We start from the raw sequence: 19095 nt of genomic DNA, 5'->3' as shown, positions 1-19095 counted from the left end.
GTCTTGTTTCTTTCTCTTTAAATAATTGCATGTACACAACCTTTGGAACACAAAATTGAATAGGAAACTTCATCGGGCAGCTCTACGTGACTGTAGGATTCCATGTTTACCCCACAACCCTGAAATTCCATCTTAGATTTGTCCCTTTGTCTAACAAGCCCTCCACTAACTTTATACCAGAGTAAACAGTAGGAAATATTAGTGCTTAAGATCTCAACCTTTTGGTAGCTCATATTTTTCTATAACCTCCAACTGAAAAGAGAATCTTGGTTCTGAGACAGTTAGTAGCTTATAGTTTTTCTATAACCTAGGTTCGGAGACAGTTAATTAGGTGACAGAGCATGAACAGGCGAAATCAATGATGAAGACAACAATGAGAAGCAACACCTGTGTGGTGTTCTTCATCCTGTTTTAATTAGTCACAATCTCACTGAAGATGAAGATAGCTATTAAAGCAATATCTTCCAGACCTACGTGAAATACAACACAATAAGTCACCTACAACCAACTAAATGGCGCCGGCTGAATGGATCCTCGTTCTCCAAGCAGCTCTATCAAAGTCATACTTGATACAAGGCCTAAGCCTAAGTTATATTCATTTTTTCCCTCACCACTTCTCCTGTGGTCATTTTAGGTTTGACCCTAGCTCTTTTAGTTCCTTTCTATCTGAATCAAATCAATCCTCCATAATAGAGTATCCAAAGGCCGCATCAAACATTGCTACCCCACCTCAAATGGCTTTCTCCTAGTTTATTTTGTATCGGATTTACTTCCAAATCAGCTCCTATATGATCATTCCTTACTTTATCCTTTTGCCACTTATGTATCTCAACATCCTACACTCCACCACACAATTTTTATCTGCATGATGCTTCGTGACTGCTCAACATTCTGCACCATGCATTATAGTTGGTCGTATGATTGCTAAAAAAATTTGTCGAGTTATAGAAGAATAAGCCAATTACACAACACTATAGACACATCTCTCCACTTCATCATCCTCTTTAATTCTCTGTGGAACATTGCTCTCTACATCACCTCCTTTATTCACCATGCGGAATCTCCCTTTAATCAACCTCGTTATACATCCTAGTGTAGCCAAAGTTACATGCACATTCTCCATCTCCTCAACTTATCTAAAGACTAATCTCCATGACAAAAATTGGCATCAATCTATGCTTGCCTCATCCACCAAAATGGTATCATCAGCAAAAAGCATACACGAAGGAGCCTGTTGCAATAGCCTAATAGTTCCTTGGAGTGCAAGCTGTCTCAAAATGGAAAGTTCTGGCTTGGGGAAAAAGGTGGAAAGCATTGGGCGTTCCACAGAATTAAAAAGTTACTTTTTCCCAGTAGCTTTAGTTTCATATTTTCTTTCCTTTTTGGGAACTGTCTTTAGAATCCTAGAAAGTCAATTTTTATTATTGGAATGTAATTAGAATTAGTAAGTTGAATTCCCGTCGATTTTGGGACTGTTTTAGATCTGTACTTTTCAGCTATAAATAAAAGGCGTAAGAGGGCAGAGACCACACCATTGCAGAATCGTCTCTGCCTCTTTCTTATTCTTCTCATTCTCTTCTCTTTTCTTCTTCTCCCTCTCTCTGATTTCACTTTCTAACCTGCGGCTGCACCTCAGTAGGAGATTCTGGTTTGTTTCAAAGCCCATTTGAATGTCTCTAGTTAAATCAAGTGTAGATAAGCAGGGTCTTTAAACTAATCCTTGAAGGAATAAACACTTATGTAGATGGTCAACAAAGGTAGTTACACTAATCTCTCTGAAGAGTCATTCAAAAGCTAAATTGTAAACAAAGCCCCATCACGGCCCACTCCCTATAAAGTTGCATGATGCGAAAAAAGCGAGATCTCGCTTAAGATGTGTTATTTTTTCCTGGCCCATCTCGGGGGGGGTGTTTTAATGGTTAGGTTGGGCTCAAAGTTGGGGTCTTTAGACTACTTTAGGCATTCTGAACACACTGTTGGTCTTAGACTTGTGAGAAAACAACCCTAAGTATGACTTCTAACTCAACCCCAAGTTTGAAACCAAAATGATGCAGGAATAAATATACAAAGTTATAAAATATGAAATATAGAACCATTAGGACATAAATAAATGAAAAGCAAGTGATGAGATACATCAGATAACTTAAATAGAACATAATTCTATCCATATGAGTATAATAGAACATAACATTCTCGATTCTCAAGAGTACAATAATACAACCATCATAAGTTCAATAGAAATCATAAATTCATAACAGAAGAGTTGAGTATGGCTCATGCTTCACATTCTGTTGTGGGCGAGGGTTGTAGAGGGCAGCGCCCCTAGGCCTGGAGAGGCCTTATATTACTTTGGGCCTCAAGATTTCCTTTGTAGCTTGGGCTTGGCTCATGAATAGCTGTTGTGGAGGAAAATGACACCTTAGTTGAAGATCCACTTGAAATGGGCTTTGATTGATCTTCCTTTGATGTTGAAGATGTGCTAAGAGTAGTTGCAACTGAAGATCCGGCTAAAATCCGCAAGAAGTCTGAGGAAAAATGAGAGTTCCAACGAGATTTTGCGAGCTCAACCTCTCTTGTTTGCGACAAGGGTCTTAAAAGGGTGAGGTTGGACCAGACCTCGGTCCAACCAAGACATTGTGGTGAACTTGAGATCTCGCAGCGCATTGTGAGATCTCTAAGCTCTCGCAAGATATCTCGTCTCGCCTACTCAGAAAAACAAGATCTTGTTGAGATCCAAAACCATGAACAACAATCCTGGCTTTGGAGCTCAAAAATGCCTTCTTAATAAGAACGAACGGCATTGTGCGCATATGAATACCTACTATTCAAGCATATGCCTACAAAAACACTAAATTTCTTCTAACCTAAAGATCTCCCTAACATTGTGATGTGAACAAGGGTTCACCCCCTGGTCAACACCCTAGAGTGGGCTCCAAGGCCACCCCAAACCAATGCACCTAGGTCTGGCCGAGGGGTAGTTTGGTCCATTTCAGCCATAATGCGGGTTTTAATTTTTAGAATTTTCTTTTTTAGTTTTCAAAAGAGTCTTGATTAGTTAGAAGTCTTGTTTAAGTTAAAGATGAGTTATTGCATCCTTGGGAGTCTTCTTTAAAGATACATTCTTACAAGTCTTATTTACATGACAAATTCCTTTAATGTTAAAGAGTCTTGGAGTCTTAGGGGGACTCTATTTTCAAGGAGATTCCAATAGATCTTAAAGTCTTTATTTGGATGGTTGAGATTATTTGTAAGGGGATCCTAATATATAAAGGAAACCCAGTTAGGTTGGAGTCTTTAATAGGCTATAAATAAGCCTATTCTTTCTTCATATTTTTCACAAGTGTGATTATTGAATGAAAATTAAAAGTTGAGAATCCTGGTTCCTTGTTGAGGGGGCCACAGTTGAGTAAAGAACTAAAGATTGAGTTTTTCTTCAAAGATCAGCACCTTCTTCAGTTATAGCACTCTTCCTCCAGTCTCCATCATCTTCTTCAATAGCTTACAGCAGTCTCCAAGTACAGTAGACCATCACCCCTTCCCTCACCTCCCAAACCCATCGCACCTCTCCCCCAGCCCCTCCCCTGCCTCAAAACAGATTCCACCCCCCATTCACTGCCGCACCCTTGACAGCAGCTTCCCCAGCCCCCGACAGCCCCTAAACCCCTGGCCCTGCGATCCTCCCCAGCCACTCCCCCACCTCTCCCCTACCCTGCTGCCCCTTCTTTCCTTCCCTTTTCTTCATCAAAGCCCTCCCCTCGCTTGTTTTGGCTTATGAGTTATGGCAGATCTGAAACAAGAAAGAAAGAAAGAAAGGAAAAGAAAAGAAAGATTCAGAGATTGCTCAAGATCTTCAAACCCCTGTTAGGACCCTAGGATGAGGCCATGTGGAGGAGAGAGAGAGAATTAGGGTTAGTTGGGGTAATAAATAGAGGGACAATAGAGTGGAGAAGGGGGGGAATGTTTTATGAGTGAGTTTTGAGCAGCCGTAGGCGGAGGGAACACCGTGAGGTGTGGGGGTGACTGGCACCATTAAAACCAGCTTATGCTTGTCAATTTCTTGCATTTTTGTATTAAATTTCAGAGATATTAGGGGGTATTTATCAACTAGCATCAGAGCAGTTCGATCCTAGAGAAGCGATGGTATTGCCGCTGTTTTCAGGCGCAAAGAATGTGCAGAGATGGTTTCTTGAGCTCCTGTTGTTTTGCTGGGAATGCCGCATCGAGGACGACCAATGGTTAGGCGTAGCTCTCCAACACTTGGAGGGAGACGCATTGGATTGGGTATACAGAAGGTTTTGGCTGGAGTTTATCTGGGCAAACTTCATTAAGGCGCTGGTCACTAATTTCGGTGATGGGAAGAATGCAAAGCTTCCTCATATCAAATCTGCATCGGTTCTTGGAGAGGAGGAATCGCAACACCAACCTGTAAAGTCAATAGAAAAGGCAGTGGAAGTTGCAGCCGGTGGGGATGAGTCTCGCCGAGCATGGAGAAGAGAGAAGAAGAGAAGGAGAGGTTCAGGTATTGATGCCTACCGGATTAAAGTTGTGGAGGAGAGAGATCCGGCCACTGAATTGAAGAAGAAGAAGGATCGAAGGACGCCAGAGACAATCGCTGGAAAGTTGCAAGCGGCCACCAAGAAATCTGTTCGCAGGAAAGGAAGAAGACGATGGAGGTTGAGGGTTTTTGGGGTTGGTTCGATTCACCCCAAACCGATTCATGAGTTTGGTTCAAACATCAAGGGCCAAAGATCTTTTAATTCGGGCCCAACTCAAGTATGCATAGTATCAAATTTAGAGCCCAAGAGATCCAAGTTCAAAGATTGGGTCGTGAGTTTTCCCAAGAAACCCCCTTGGGCCCAGCCCATTCCATTAAACTCCAGCCCATCTTACTTCATTAACGCAATACCCAACCCATTTCTCTTCACCCATGGGTTTAAGTATTTGGACCTTACCCCTTTGAACCATCTCTCATGGGTCTGGCCCATTTTATTTACCCAAAACCCCATTCACTTTCAGTACCACTGTGGGCCTAAATAATCTCAACCAACCAACAAACCAAAACCAAACCAGTTTGAACCAAACACTTACCGAACCACAAGAGGGAAAGTCATCATCTTCAACCTCACAGCATCAAGGCAAAGAGCAAGCGGCGAGACTGGAGTTGCAGTGTTTGTGAGGGGTGCTTGGTTTCGTTGTCGGCGCCAAAAGCAACGTGCTCATGTGCGTCGCTCCTAGATTTGATGCTATTTCCCATAGTTATTTAGTCGAATTATTGAGTGATTGTGTAATAGCAGAGGGATTGATCACGAACAAGGCAAGGAAGGATTCAATGCCTCTCACTCCATCGATTCTTTTCCCAGTGGACCAACTTGTTGTGATAGCTGTGCTTGCACGACCACTTATCGATGATCCTCCGGCAACTACTTTGAGGCTCACGAAGTTGACGGAAGGGACAACAAGGATTGTGAACCGAATGCTTGATGAGATCATCGACCCTACTCTTGTTCGTGGGTTAACTGTTTCACAACCTGCACATAGGAATCGGTTGCACGATGAAGACCAGAAGTTTTTTAATTACCTCAGTTCGTTAGTGGCAGGTAGTGTAGATGTTCTTCATTGTTACTATGCCCATGGTGAGGAGAATGAGAATTTTCAAAGACGGAGTTATTGGATGCTTGATGGGCAATTAGAGAACATTGTTCTTGTACATTACAAAGAAATGAAAGAGGGGAACAGGTTTGGCATCACGCATTTATCAAATGCAATTCGGCCACACAAACTGTGAGTTTTCAAAATGGTTCAGCACATTGCCCAGTGCAGGACAATCGTTCCACCCTTACAGTTCAGGCAGCATATGCTTCAAGTCCAAGTACAGCTAATTGGAGTGGACAGACACCATCATCTGAAGTTGAGGATGTTGATTCTGGGGATGATCTGCGAATTTCTTCTTTTGCTGAAGTCGTCTCCAGTTCTGGACCTCAAACTGTTTCTTTGCAAGCATATGAAGTTTCAAACTTTCCATCACCTTGAGGACAAGGTGATTTTCGAGGGGCCAGTAGTTGTTAGGACCCTAGGATGAGGCCATGTGGAGGAGAGAGAGAGAATTAGGATTAGTTGGGGTAATAAATAGAGGGACAATAGAGTGGAGAAGGGGGGAATGTTTTATGAGTGAGTCTTGAGCAGCCGTAGGCTGAGGGAACACCGTGAGGTGTGGGGTGACTGGCACCATTAAAACCAGCTTATGCTTGTCAATTTCTTGCATTTTTGTATTAAATTTCAGAGCTATTAGGGGGTATTTATCAACCCCCCCCCATCCAAGAACCATTCCCAAAAACCACAAGTTTCTTTTGTCAATTGTTTCACCCAAAAGATTCATCCTAATACCTCCCCAACCCAACTGCAAGCTTCCCTTTCCCTTCCCATCTTACCTAGTGTAAGTTTGTATACCATATTACCTAGTAAACCACCCCATCTTGGGTTTTGTCAAAAACCCTAACCCATCCCACATTTCTTTGTTAACCAAATTCTTCAACCCATTTAATTTTGTTAACCCACAATCTCACCCAAATCTTCCCCAATAATTTTAGGGACATCCTTGGTACCTCAGATCATCCCATTGATTTTTGGAGATTAGTTACTAGAAGATTTTGGGCAAACCCCAAATTTTAGGGAATCCTTCCAAGAAACCTTAAGACTAAAATTGGGTTTCCATCACATTAAGCTCAAGAACATAGCAAAATCATTCCCAACTTGTCTTGACAAAAAAAGGCCTCTTTGGTCCTTTCCCACACTAGACAACGTTGAGTTCTTTTCAGAAGACAAGATTTGCAAAATAGCGGCTGACTGGAATGACCAGCTTTGGGAACCCAAACCTAGAAGGGAACAGTCCAACCTGGAACTTTAAAGGATTGGAAGTATTTTAGTAGACTAGCGTTTTTTATTCGTGCTTTGAGCTGGATACATTAGGAGGAGATAAGAGCTTGAGAAAGATTGTCTCAGAATCTATCTAGGAGTCCTCTTTATAGTTGCATATACCTAACATTGAAACACAAAAACTGAATGAAAGTTGATTGGATTGTTCCATGTGAGTGTACTCCCCCCCCCCCCACCAAAGCAACTCTTGAGTTCCCAACTCAGATTTCTACCCTTCTCTAACTCCACCCCCCCCCCCCAATCCCTAGATATCCGGTGGTTAGAATTTCCATGTCATTCATCAAAGTGGCACTGTGGCAGAACTGATGCACCCTCCCAAGATTTGCAGACCAAAACAATTCACCTAAAAATTTTAAGATGATCAAAATCCTAAATGTTCTAAGCAATAATAGGTAAACCTCATTTACATTATTAAGACATCAACTGAACAAAAATGTTTATGCAAGCGCAGGTGGGAAAATGATCATATATGTTTCCTTCGTTGCCTTTCTTGGTACTTAGTGCACTAACATAATATATACCCTTCCAAGGAGGAAAGCCATCTCTTAGCACCTCCACTCATGAGGCTTGACCTATTGACATGCTACACCTCATTGTCCTTAAATGGCTTTCCACAAGGCCTCACCTCGAGACTGATACCATCAATGAAAATGGGAGTCTCTGGTCATGAATGACTGAACAAGTCGTTACTGAAGACATAGGCTGCTCAATACAACCACCAATACAATGTCATCAAAATTCCACTCTCCTCCAATGAGACATCGATAGACACACAATTCCATAGGGAAGAACTGGTCAAATCTGGTTGCATGTGTACAAGGCTATGAGCTGCTGGTTAACGAACCCAGTCCAGAACAATACAATTTTCTAGATGGTCAATCCAATAAAGTGTCCCACTAATTACATGGACTTTGGATGAATACAGAAATCAAATTAGCTGTTCTGCATATATGCACATGTATGGTTGCTTATTTAATATTGTCTAGAAAAATGCAATTTTAATTTAAATAATCCATGCAACTATTTTTACTCATTGGACTGTATACAGATCAACTCAAATCAAATTAAGTTGGTTAAGAAGACAACACAATATTCCCATGCCACAAAAACATTATCACCTGCAACTTGAAAGGGACAATTATCCTACCACCTTACCGGAAATTGTCAGTGCACAAAAAAGGAGAGTCCTCTGGCAAGTCCATCACTGAAAGAAAATCCAGAGATTCAATATCTGATACACGATTCTGTAACCGCAGCCAGGGCATGAGTGTTTTGAGTTCCGCAAGGTGATAAAACTGTTACACAATATAAACAAATAATTACCTAAGTTACCAAACAAAAAAATTAAAAAGGCATTTTCCCTATCCCAAAGAAAATAAACTGGAGTTGTACCTGGGAATGCAGGTAAAAACCCAATTCTGTATCAGAAGCTGACACAAGAAGAGTCTGAAGAAATATTATGGCCTCCGGGCAGAATTTGCGAGATTGTTTAGTGACCTATTAATTCAAAAAATAAATTACAGATGGTAAAGATGAGATTAAAATCAATAATATTTTTTCAAGAATTCATGTGTGCTCTAAGAGAGAAAGGTCCTATTCTTCTTCTAGCAGAAAAACTTCCATCCATATACAATGGATAGAACCCATCTGCCTCATACAGAAATGTAAGATAACAAAAGGATAGTAAATATGTTTCTATTCCCCCCCCCCCCCCCCCCAAAAAAAAAAAAAAGCATAATTTGTGATACTGTTTAGGTAGCAGTTCAAATAATTTACAACATAACAGCTGTGCCACCAACCATTGGAAATAGTACCATCTGTTATTCTATTAGATTTTTCTTATTAATAATTTTTGGGGATTTTAGTATTTATCTCATGTCAACTAATAAAGTTTTTATAAGAAATTGAGAGCAATCATAATGACAACTGGATGACCATTCTAATCATTAATCAATGGTAATCAACACTATGGCAGTTAAAAAATGTCATTCCAACAATTTACAAGCAGGAAGTATATCAGCACACTTGATGTGAATGGAGGGAAACTAGATGATACTATTGATGCATGATTGGGCTAACTTTCCTTTATTCTGCAACAGGTTTTATATAGAACTACCATCAATTAAGATGAAAAGCAGTAAACATGTCAATTAAGGCTGTCCAACGCACAAAAAATATCATGAGGTAAGAATCTCACTTCTGAAGGAAGAGTACCAAAATTGTTTTATTTGACTGAGACCTATTTTATGCTTTGAATGAACAAAAGCATCATCTATCAATAAATATGCATTGAAGATATTTGACATTATTTCAAAAATATGTATGCTTATAAAATTTATGCTTTCAGCCATACAGATTAAAAAAAGGGGAAGAAACCTTCCAACCATGACAAAACAGAAAAGAGAAATACCACGGCTTAAAGAAACCAAAATGTAATGGCCATTGATTCCAAAAGGTACCCTGTTTCAATCAACTGGTTTCGACCATATTTTCAGAAGTTCCGATATCAAAACCCATACAAATTCACTTATCCCCATCGAAACTTAATCTAGCCTCAGACCAGAACAAACACTGAGTTATGACAAATATCATTTAAGTTTGCTAAGATATTATTTATAAGAAAGCCAATACTCCTCATCTGAATCCAACCAAAAAATAAAAATGTCAAAATCACTATGAATGGAAATACTGTTTTATTAAAAAACCACATTTTCTTTTTAGCAATGTTTTACAATCTCAAAACCACCATCGTTCAAAACTTGAAAAGTGGGCTTACCATTGAAAAACCAAGTTTTTGTTCTTGAACAAAGGGGTTCACTTTTTATCCTCCTTAATTTTTTAATTGGATTTAAATTAGTGTTTTTTTTTCTGCTAATTTATGACAAATCTAAAATAATTTGTCTTAAAATAGTCTCAGTCTCAAGCCAATGTACAAGAAAATAAACATTAATAAACCTGTGTCAAAACCCACAAATACCATTTTGCAAAAAAATAATAATAATTTTTTTTTGGGGGGGGGGGGGTGGAGATGTGCATTGAGTTTAGAATGTCGAAATTCGGTTGTACCGAAAAATCAAGTTAAAAAGAAAAACCATTTTTGGGCCTTGAAACCACCACCTCAAGTTGGCTGTGAGAAATTCACTGATTTCAACCACACATCTATTTCTAGCTGGTCGAAATCAAGTTTTTAAGCCTTGCTTCCAACATAGAAAATCAAGTCACAGATTAATAATAACAAGGCGAACATAATGAATGGCAGAAGCATTTTTGGCCTTCTTTTAAGGTTTTACATTCTATACATAATAGGGTGTGTAGTAGAAGTTACTTTTCAGGTAACAACTTCACCAAAAGGAACAAGAAATGGGGGTGAGGGAGGTTGTTGGAGGGATGCAGAATCTGGTGCAATGGACCCCAGCATCCCTAAGAATACTTATAGTCACCACCACACAAGTTGAAAGCATACTTAAGAGGAAAAGCACAAGTTACTCCAAACATATGTCATCTTATTCTAATGATGATCACTCGGAAAGAAAACTACAACCGAAAAGATCACTTACAGAGAGAACCATGGAGCATAAGAAAGATCCAATGGCAATATCACGACCAGATTTTACAGGACAACGCATCAAATATTCACACATTAACAAGATTGCTGGCGTCATGACAACATGACGGAAATCAGAGCATGGAAATGTCATTGACCATAGCCTCAACAGAAACAATGTCTTCAGAGAAGGGTAACAACTTTTATCTGCAAAGAAGGAAGTCCACATATTATGAGAAACAGTTTGGTATGTCTTAATAGCTTAAGCAAGATATACCATCAAAACTTTACAGAGGCATACCAGGGTTCTTGATATCCACACAAAATTGTGCACGAATCCGAAGTAGACGTTGACGAGCACATATGGCCGCAAAGTAAGGGGTATCAACACTCATCTCCATCAATGGCTTGACCAATAAGTTCAACAGCTTTAAATTCAATGGTTTTGCGTTTGCTAATACAGAAAAATACTGTAAGAGGATACCATAGAACACCTGTATAAAGGAAAACAAGTTTAGCAATGCCACCAAAATATATGTCAATCTCTTATGACCTATTTTGGGAAGGATTGACTCTTAACCTTACCCAAGGACCTCTGAACTCCACTGTTTCAAACAAATAATCAATTTAAGACAAACTACAAGTCACTTCCCCCACCCCCAACCCCAACACCACCAGGGAGGAGAGAGAGAGAAAAATCAAAAGGAGAGGAGGGGACATATTGTCCACATTACCAAGTTAGACAGACAGCTGTTAAGAATCTAGAGATGCTCTTGGAAATGGCAGTGGGTTATTGTTTTTTAACAGTTACCTAGCCTGAAGGGTGGTGTAGCTGATGTTACTTCTTTTTCCCTTTTCTTGTGGAAGAGAAAAAGAAGAAAATTCCTTTAATGGATGACAAAAATCCGATGGATGTTACATCAATTAGAGTTGTAACATGATAAAAGTACCACAAGAAGCAAGAGAAATATGACAGCAAGAAATACAAGAACAAACAAGAAAAGTCCCTACGATGTTGTGCATACTCTGTTATGTTTAGCAACTCTAGTCATAGTCACCAGATTTTATTTTATTTTTAATTAACTTCTGTTAGGGATAAGGTAACTACAACTGAAAAACTGCAAGTAAAATTTTAATTTACTGATGAAAAGTTAGCGTATTTATGAGTCTGAATTTGTCAGTACAGTGAACAATTTTATACATGATATCTCCATAAATCATTATCAGTTAAGGAAAACACAAATGGGTAGAGCTATATCGCAAAAGCAAAGGCCTGCTTTTAAGAAACCAATCCGGAATGCAGATATGATATATTTATAAAGAGGAAATAAGAAAAGTTACAGAAAACAGAGCCATACTTGCATTTTCTTCCGATTTTCCGCAGCAAGCCTGATTGCACTGCATGCACGAATCCTGTTGATAGCCTCAACTATTTCATCATCAGACCTGTTATCCACTAAAGAGCAGAACTCTGCAAAGGTACTTGGAGCTTCAATTACAAATGGAAGGGCCTCCTCCTTTTGGGCTGGAAGTTCCTCACTGGGTTTCATTATCTCAGTACCTAAAAAGTCCCCTTTTCTATTTCTAACTTCTACTGTGGTCATGTCCTTCACCTTAACCAGGCCCTCTACTCCTTGGTTTCCTTCCTCTACTTCTTCTTCTTCTTCTTCTTCTTCTTCTTCTTCTTCTTCTTCGATACTAAGATTTTCATCATCGCTCTGTTCCCAGCCCTTCAAGGACAAAGTTTCCCCAGATTCATGAATATCTTCATCAGTTCCATTGTCCTGATCACTATCATATTCATCACTTTCTGAATCTTCTGAAGATGCCCCAGTTTCAAGATTTTCTGCATCCTTTCTTTCAAGGATCTCATCAACCCAACCCCTTTTGTTGTCTGGTTCTTCATTGGAGAAAGAATCACCAAGATCATCCCCAGAAATTGATCTTATCTTCCGATCAGATAAGATATCAGCGCCTTGATGATCAACATTTCCTTCATCACCAGAGTCATCAGCAGCAAGCATCCTTTTCTGTCGTTCTTCCTGAGCAAAGAGTGATGGTTAAGACCATATGCATTTCAATTTCCATTATACAATATTGAAAAGATTCACCGAAGAATGAGATGCAGCTATGCATAGGAATAAACTAGAGTTTTTTCTGCCCCCCCCCCCCACCTTTTTTTTGGGGGTTGGGGTTCATTGGAGTTATTTTTTCTATTTTTATTTTTTATTCCATATTTTATTCTCATTTAATAATAGTAGTAGTAGTAGTAAAAGTGCAAGTTAGAACTCTATCTTTAGTTTGGTCCAGAATATCAAAAAGATTGTTTTAAGCATCCTACATCATCATCTGAATATTGTAATAGAGTTCCTTTTTCAGGCTAATAAAAGAAATTAAGGTATAGCTTTCATGATCTGCAGCTGTGTTGCAATACAAATTTTCTTGTTCCTCCTGGTTACTTTCCCAGGTTAGGTGTCTTCATTACTTCTCCTTGTCCCATTTTCTCCATTTTAATCTTTATTAGTAGTTTTCAGCTAACCTCATTACTTGTATGCTACAACAGGAACCTCAAGGTTGCAGAAAATCACCATAGCTTAACAAGATTCAAGTAACTGAAATCAGATCTGAGATTGGTATTCTACAGGATACAACTTCAGTAAATTAAACTTGATACGTTAGCTCATCTTATAGGTGATAATCAGGAGGACTCAAGATGTTTTAGAGCTGGGATTCGAATCCTTAACTTTCACCAGACTTGGGTTTTTTAATGGTGGAGTTCTATCAACAAAATTCATTGAGAGTTTACTGATTTCGTGAGGAAGGAAATAACAAAACTTCCTCGATTTACAAATAAGAGCATAATTATCCTTATTACTTAAAACACATGAAAAGTCCTTGCTTTGTAAAAATGATTCTGCTTTCATCCCATTCTCACTATAACTCCATGCCCACGGCTGTTTAACTTTTAAAAGGATTTTAAATTACAAATTTGCCACTGCACATTTGCTTCTTTGACTACTGCTTTGATTTCTTCCCCTTATTGTCATCTACTCTTATTTCCCCCTCAAAATTCCCTTTCAGATACATGTAATCTTTTTCCAAAGTTCCCTTTCAGATCCACGTAGCTGACAACAATTAATTGGGACAAGGTCCTGAATCCCCCCCCCCCTTCTTTTTCTGGGGGGAACAGGGTACGCAAACCCCAGAATCACATCAGAATAGAAAGTAAATGATTAAACAACACCAAAAATGGAATTTAAAGTGTCTGAAACTCAGATTTTTATTTGTTAATAAAGCCCAAAGAGGCAAGGAGGTAACCTTTGGAGATCGACAAATACCTCTAAACGCTCAAGTCGTTCTCGCTCTTCCTGGGCTCTCTCTTCGGGAGACTTTGTTCTGTCTGATGGCCGAGCACGCATTTCCAGCACCATTTCTCCAACAAGTTTGTCATAGGCATCAGGTTGTTCCTGAAAAGGTACAGATTGTCATGCATAACTACTCAAGATCATAACACTTAATCTGTGTGACAAGAGATTGTCCCAGCAAATATTTAGCTTGGGGAAAGGATGCCAGGTGACATCTTCGGCTTAAGTCCTTGAGCCGCAATGAAAAGACAATCCAAAACAAACTTACGAATCAGAGGAGGTACAAAACAAAGTTTCCAAAGCTCATTTAAGGACTTCATGGTCGTTAAAGAGATCCACAATCTGATTAAAACTATACCTGTTTCAAAGACTCTTTGCTAGGTGTAGCACGTAACTCATTCTTCATTACAGCCTCATTTGAATTGCTTTTGTTCAAATGGGTTTTCAATGCATTCATCTTGCTCGGTTGAGTCAAGGATGACAACACCTTAGACTGCGATAAGGCTGTGAAATCTTTATCCAACTGTTCCATAAACTGTTCATCCTCTTCTTTTTGCACTGCTTTCTCAGCCTGGTGTAAGAATACCAAATAAACTAAAATGAACCCCATTATAGTGATATAGTCAAACAGTATTAATGCACAACTAATCAGGTACCTTGTAATGTTTACTCTTTGAGATAATCTCCTCCATTACTTCCTTTTTACTTTTGTGCTTCTGCAATATGAAACATGTTATACGGCATCAGGAAATACATTTATATGATTATATACCATCACAAAGAAAAAAAGAGTAGTTTGCTTCTAATGTTGAACGCTGACTACACATATTACTACTTCCAAGTTCACCAAATAACGTCCCCAAGAATGCCACAAACATAGTTCAGCAATTGCCAACTCTTAAGGCTGATTCCATATCAAATCCAATAAATAAGATAAACTATCCAAAGATAACTAACACACAACTTGGAGGATGATTGAAGGTAAAAGATCAAAATGATATTTTGCATCCATTCCAATGCTACAACATAATTTTCTAATTTAACACCACCTGAGTTTATAAACTGAAACCATGAAACCAGCAGAACTAACTGAGATTTGGATGCACATTTACAAAAAAAGGTCCAATGGAAATTGCAGACCTAGCTATTCAAAGGTTCAAGGAATGGGAAAGAAAAGCAGTTCCTGACAGTATAAGACAGACCCAAGTTGGAGTGTTCAACTTCGTTGGTCTACAAAAGGAAAATGGACCAAAATTGCTATTAAATACATTAAAAGAATTTGCGTGGAAGAGGTAGCAATGGAACCAAGGGCAGCAATCCAACATCAGCAAATCAGGCTAATCTAGACACCCCGAGTACTCTAGCACCTCTTTCCTCAAATGAGCTCCAACAACTTTGTCCGTTGACGTCCAGGCTTGATGTATCCTCTTCCGAAATATTCCAGTACGAGTGCTGCCTCTGTAGTTACATTCACTATTGATTCCCAGCATTGCATAGGTATTATCAATTGTCATAGTGTCAACTCCATTTATCCCTCCTAGATAATTGACTCTGGGCAACCAACCACATGACAAGCTCATCCTCTTTATTTCATATTTATTCACCTGTTTCTTTTGCCCAGGATGTTCAAACAGCTGATGGATCTTTGTCTCCGATCTCTGGAACGGGTTCCATTATTTGTTCTCCTACACTTACCCTTTCTTCTATTTTACACGTTCCCAAATTTTTGGTTAACCTTTTGTCTATTAGCAACCTTAAACGTGATATGAACTTCCAAATAACTTTCTTTCGTTCTCACTGTATTTTTCAGGACCTAGAAACCCGGAGTACGATTGGCAATGGTAGACAAAAGGGGGCCTACTTATTAGACGGCTCTCAATCATCTTTTTCTACGGCATCTACATCTTCCTCTCCTGCATTAGTATCTTTATTGTAGTGGTATAATCAGCTTGGCCACATTCCTTTATCAGTTTTGTCTAGATTATTTCACGACTCAGCTAAACGACGTAATTTGAATGACCTACGTTGTGACGCTTGCATTTTGGCCAAACAAACTAGACATGTCTATCCTTTTTCTGATAATCATAATAATATTCCTTTTTCTGTTATTCATTATGATGTGTTGGGTCCCTCTCAAACTATCTATATATGGTCATCAATCGTTTGTTTCATTTATTGATTGTTGCACAAGAACCACATGGGTGTATCTTCTTCACCAAAAAAGTGATGTGTTTTCCTGTTTTCAAAATTTCCATAATATGGTTAGGACTCAGTTTAGGGCTATTGTAAAAATCCTAAGGACTAATAATGGGACTAAATACACGTGTGAAGCTTTTCACTCTTATCTTGTTGATTATGGGATTATACATCAAACTAGTTATGTCGATAACCCTCCTCAAAATGGGGTGGCTGAAGCAAGCATAGACATCTTTTTGAAGTAGCACAATCCCTTATGTTCACTATGCGTGTGCATCCTCATTTTTGGGGTGATGTAGTTCAAACCACCACCTATCTAATTAACAAGATGCCTTCCCGACTCTTAAATTAGCACTGGCCTCTTGAGGTTCTTTTAGGGACAGCCGACTTTACAATTCCCCCTAAAGCCTTTGGGTGTGTTGCTTTTGTTCGCAACCATCATAGTCATGGCAAGTTAGATCCCCATGGGTTGCGGTGTATATTCTTAAATTATCCTCCTACTCAAAAGGGGTATAAGTGTTACCATCCTAAGTCTCGACGTTTTTTTGTATCTATGGATGTGGTTTTTCAAGAACATATTCCTTTCTTTTCCCCTCCTCTTCTTTAGGGGGGAGTGTAAGTGAAGAAGCTCCAATGTTCCTTGCGATTCCTCCTAAGGTTCCTACTGTTGAGTCTCCTTTGGCAGATTCTCCTTTGAAAGATGGAGTGATCAGACAGGAACAACTAGTGGATGATATGCAAGAGGACACTAAACCTTTATAAAACTACCAAAGGAAGCAGAAAATCACCAACTCGTAGTCTTGAAGAATATGCTCCTCCTGGTGAGTCTATCTTTGACCTTGATATACCTATTGCTTTGAGAAAGCAGCCATGTACTTGCCCTAAACATCCTATTTTAGCCACGTCTCATATCAATTTCTATCCCCAGAATTTCATATATTTATTACCTCTTTGTTTTCCACCTCTATTCCTAATTCGTGGCAAGAGGCAGTATCCCACTCAAGTTGGAAGAAAGCTATGGATGAGGAAATGTAAGCCTTGGAAAAAAGAAAGAAAAAAAATGAAATGCACGAGTTGGTGTCTTTGCCTACAACAAAGCAAATTGTTGGGTGCAAGTGGGTGTTTGTTATAAAACACAAAGTAGATGGAACTATAGAAAGATATAAGGCAAGATTGGTAGCCAAAGGCTTCACTCAGACCTATGGTATTGACTACTAGGAAAGGATTGTCCCTATAGCCAAGATGAACACGGTTCAGGTTGTTCTCTCATGTGCTATGAATCAAGGGTGGAACCTTCAGCAATTGGATGTGAAGAATGCTTTCCTACATGGAGAGATTCAGAAGGAAATATATATGGATGTGCCTCCAGGTTATTCTAGCCCTGAAACTCATGGGAAAGTGTGCAAATTAAGAAAAGCCTAGTACAGACAAAAGCAGTCCCCTAGGGCATGTGGTTTGGAAGATTTCATAAAGCAACGATCTCCCACGACTACAACTGGAGTAATTACTCTATTTGATAAGCGGCATGGTTCTCACACTACAATACTTCTAGCGTAAGTGGATGATATTGTTATCACAAAAAGTAGTGAAGAAGAAATTACAGCCTTGAAGACTTTCTTAGGAATAGAATTCAAGACAAAAGATATGGAACTAGTAGGAGATGGGGATGTTAGGGTGTAGACTTGCAGAGACCCCAATGGAGCCAAATCATCACTTGAAGGCAAAGGAAGGAGAGCCAGTTGATAAGACTAGCTATCAAAAACTGGTTAGGAAGTTGATCTACTTGACACACATTAGGCTAGATATCACTTTTGCAATTAGCTTGGTCAATCAATACATGCATGATCCTTACTCTTCACATCTTGATTAGTGTATTGCATCAAATACTTCAAGGTGACAAAAACAAGCATCTTAATCTCTTCCCATGGGCATCTCAGAGTTGAAGCATATAATGATGCAAATTGGGCAAGATGTCCAGATGATAAGAGATCTACCTATGGTTATTACGCTTAAATAGGGGATAATCTAATGTCATGGAGGAGCAAAAAACAAGCTGTAATTGCACGGTCTAGTGTTGAAGCAAAGTTTAGGGCTTTGGCTTAAGGCATTTGTGGAGTAATATGGTTTAAGGGTCTTCTTCAGAAGCTTGGGACAGATCTAGAAGAACCTATATGACCGTACTCTAACAGCAAATCAAGAATCAATATAACTCATAATCCAGTTCAGTATGACAGGACTAAACATGTAAAGATTGACAGGCACTTTATCCAGGAGAAGGTTGAGTCTAGGCTGATTCAGATTTCCTTTGTCACATCTGATAATCAGTGTGTTGATGTGTTCACAAAGAGTTTTGAGTGTCAAGTTGTTCAGTAGCATTATTAGCAAGTTGAGAATGATAAACATCTATCCATCAACTTGAGGGAGAGTGTAGTAAGTTAGGAGATTAAGTGAGAAGAGTAGTTTTATCAATTAGTATGCTTTTATTATTTTAGTCCCACAGCAAGCACTCTTGTATTTCTTTCCTTCACATTATTATTATAAATAAAGACTTGCTATGTCACACTGGCATGAGTCAGGAAACATTCAATTCTTCCAACAATTGGAAATAGGGTGTTTAGGGCAAGTACGTAGCAGCTTTCTCAATGCAATAAGTAAATCAAGGTCAAAGACAGCTCACCAGGAGGAGCAGATTCTTCGAGACTAGGAGTCGATGCTTCCAACTGGCGTGGCTCAGAAGGGGGTACTTTTTGCTTCCTTTTATAGGTCTCCAGAGGAGGTCTAGCCTCCTATTGCACATCATCCACCAGCTATTCCTATCCACTCACTCCATCTTCCAAAGGAGACTTAACAGTAGGAACCTCAGGAGGAATCTCAAGGAACACCAGAGCTTCTTCACTAACACTCTCCCCCTAAAGAAAAGTTGGGGAAAAGAAAGGAACTTGTTCCTAAAAGACAACATGCATAGAAACAAAAAACTGACGAGAGCCAAGATGATAACACTTATATCTTTTTTGTCTAGGAGGGTAACCCAAGAATATACACCATAACCCATAGGGA

General features: G+C 39.2%; 1 protein-coding gene across 2 annotated transcripts in view; it reads right to left on the bottom strand.

Annotated features, from left to right (window-relative positions):
• Positions 1–19095, bottom strand: part of LOC149015886 (nucleolar-like protein) — a gene marked incomplete at its 3' end in the record, with an annotated part of 43265 nt that overhangs the window by 7977 nt on the left and 16193 nt on the right. For both annotated transcript variants that reach the window (XM_089156328.1, XM_089156327.1), the window contains 8 exon segments: positions 8089–8228; positions 8326–8430; positions 10491–10684; positions 10779–10971; positions 11836–12519; positions 13816–13944; positions 14201–14413; positions 14499–14558. In XM_089156328.1, the coding sequence (XP_089012454.1) occupies positions 8089–8228; positions 8326–8430; positions 10491–10684; positions 10779–10971; positions 11836–12519; positions 13816–13944; positions 14201–14413; positions 14499–14558 (1718 nt within the window).

The sequence above is a fragment of the Hakea prostrata genome, chromosome 5, assembly GCF_041222555.1.
Source record: "Hakea prostrata isolate BN-2017 chromosome 5, UWA_Hpros_2, whole genome shotgun sequence".
NCBI lineage: Eukaryota > Viridiplantae > Streptophyta > Magnoliopsida > Proteales > Proteaceae > Hakea > Hakea prostrata.
Note: the sequence above shows the minus strand (reverse complement) of the source record. Positions and strands in the feature narration are given on the sequence as shown.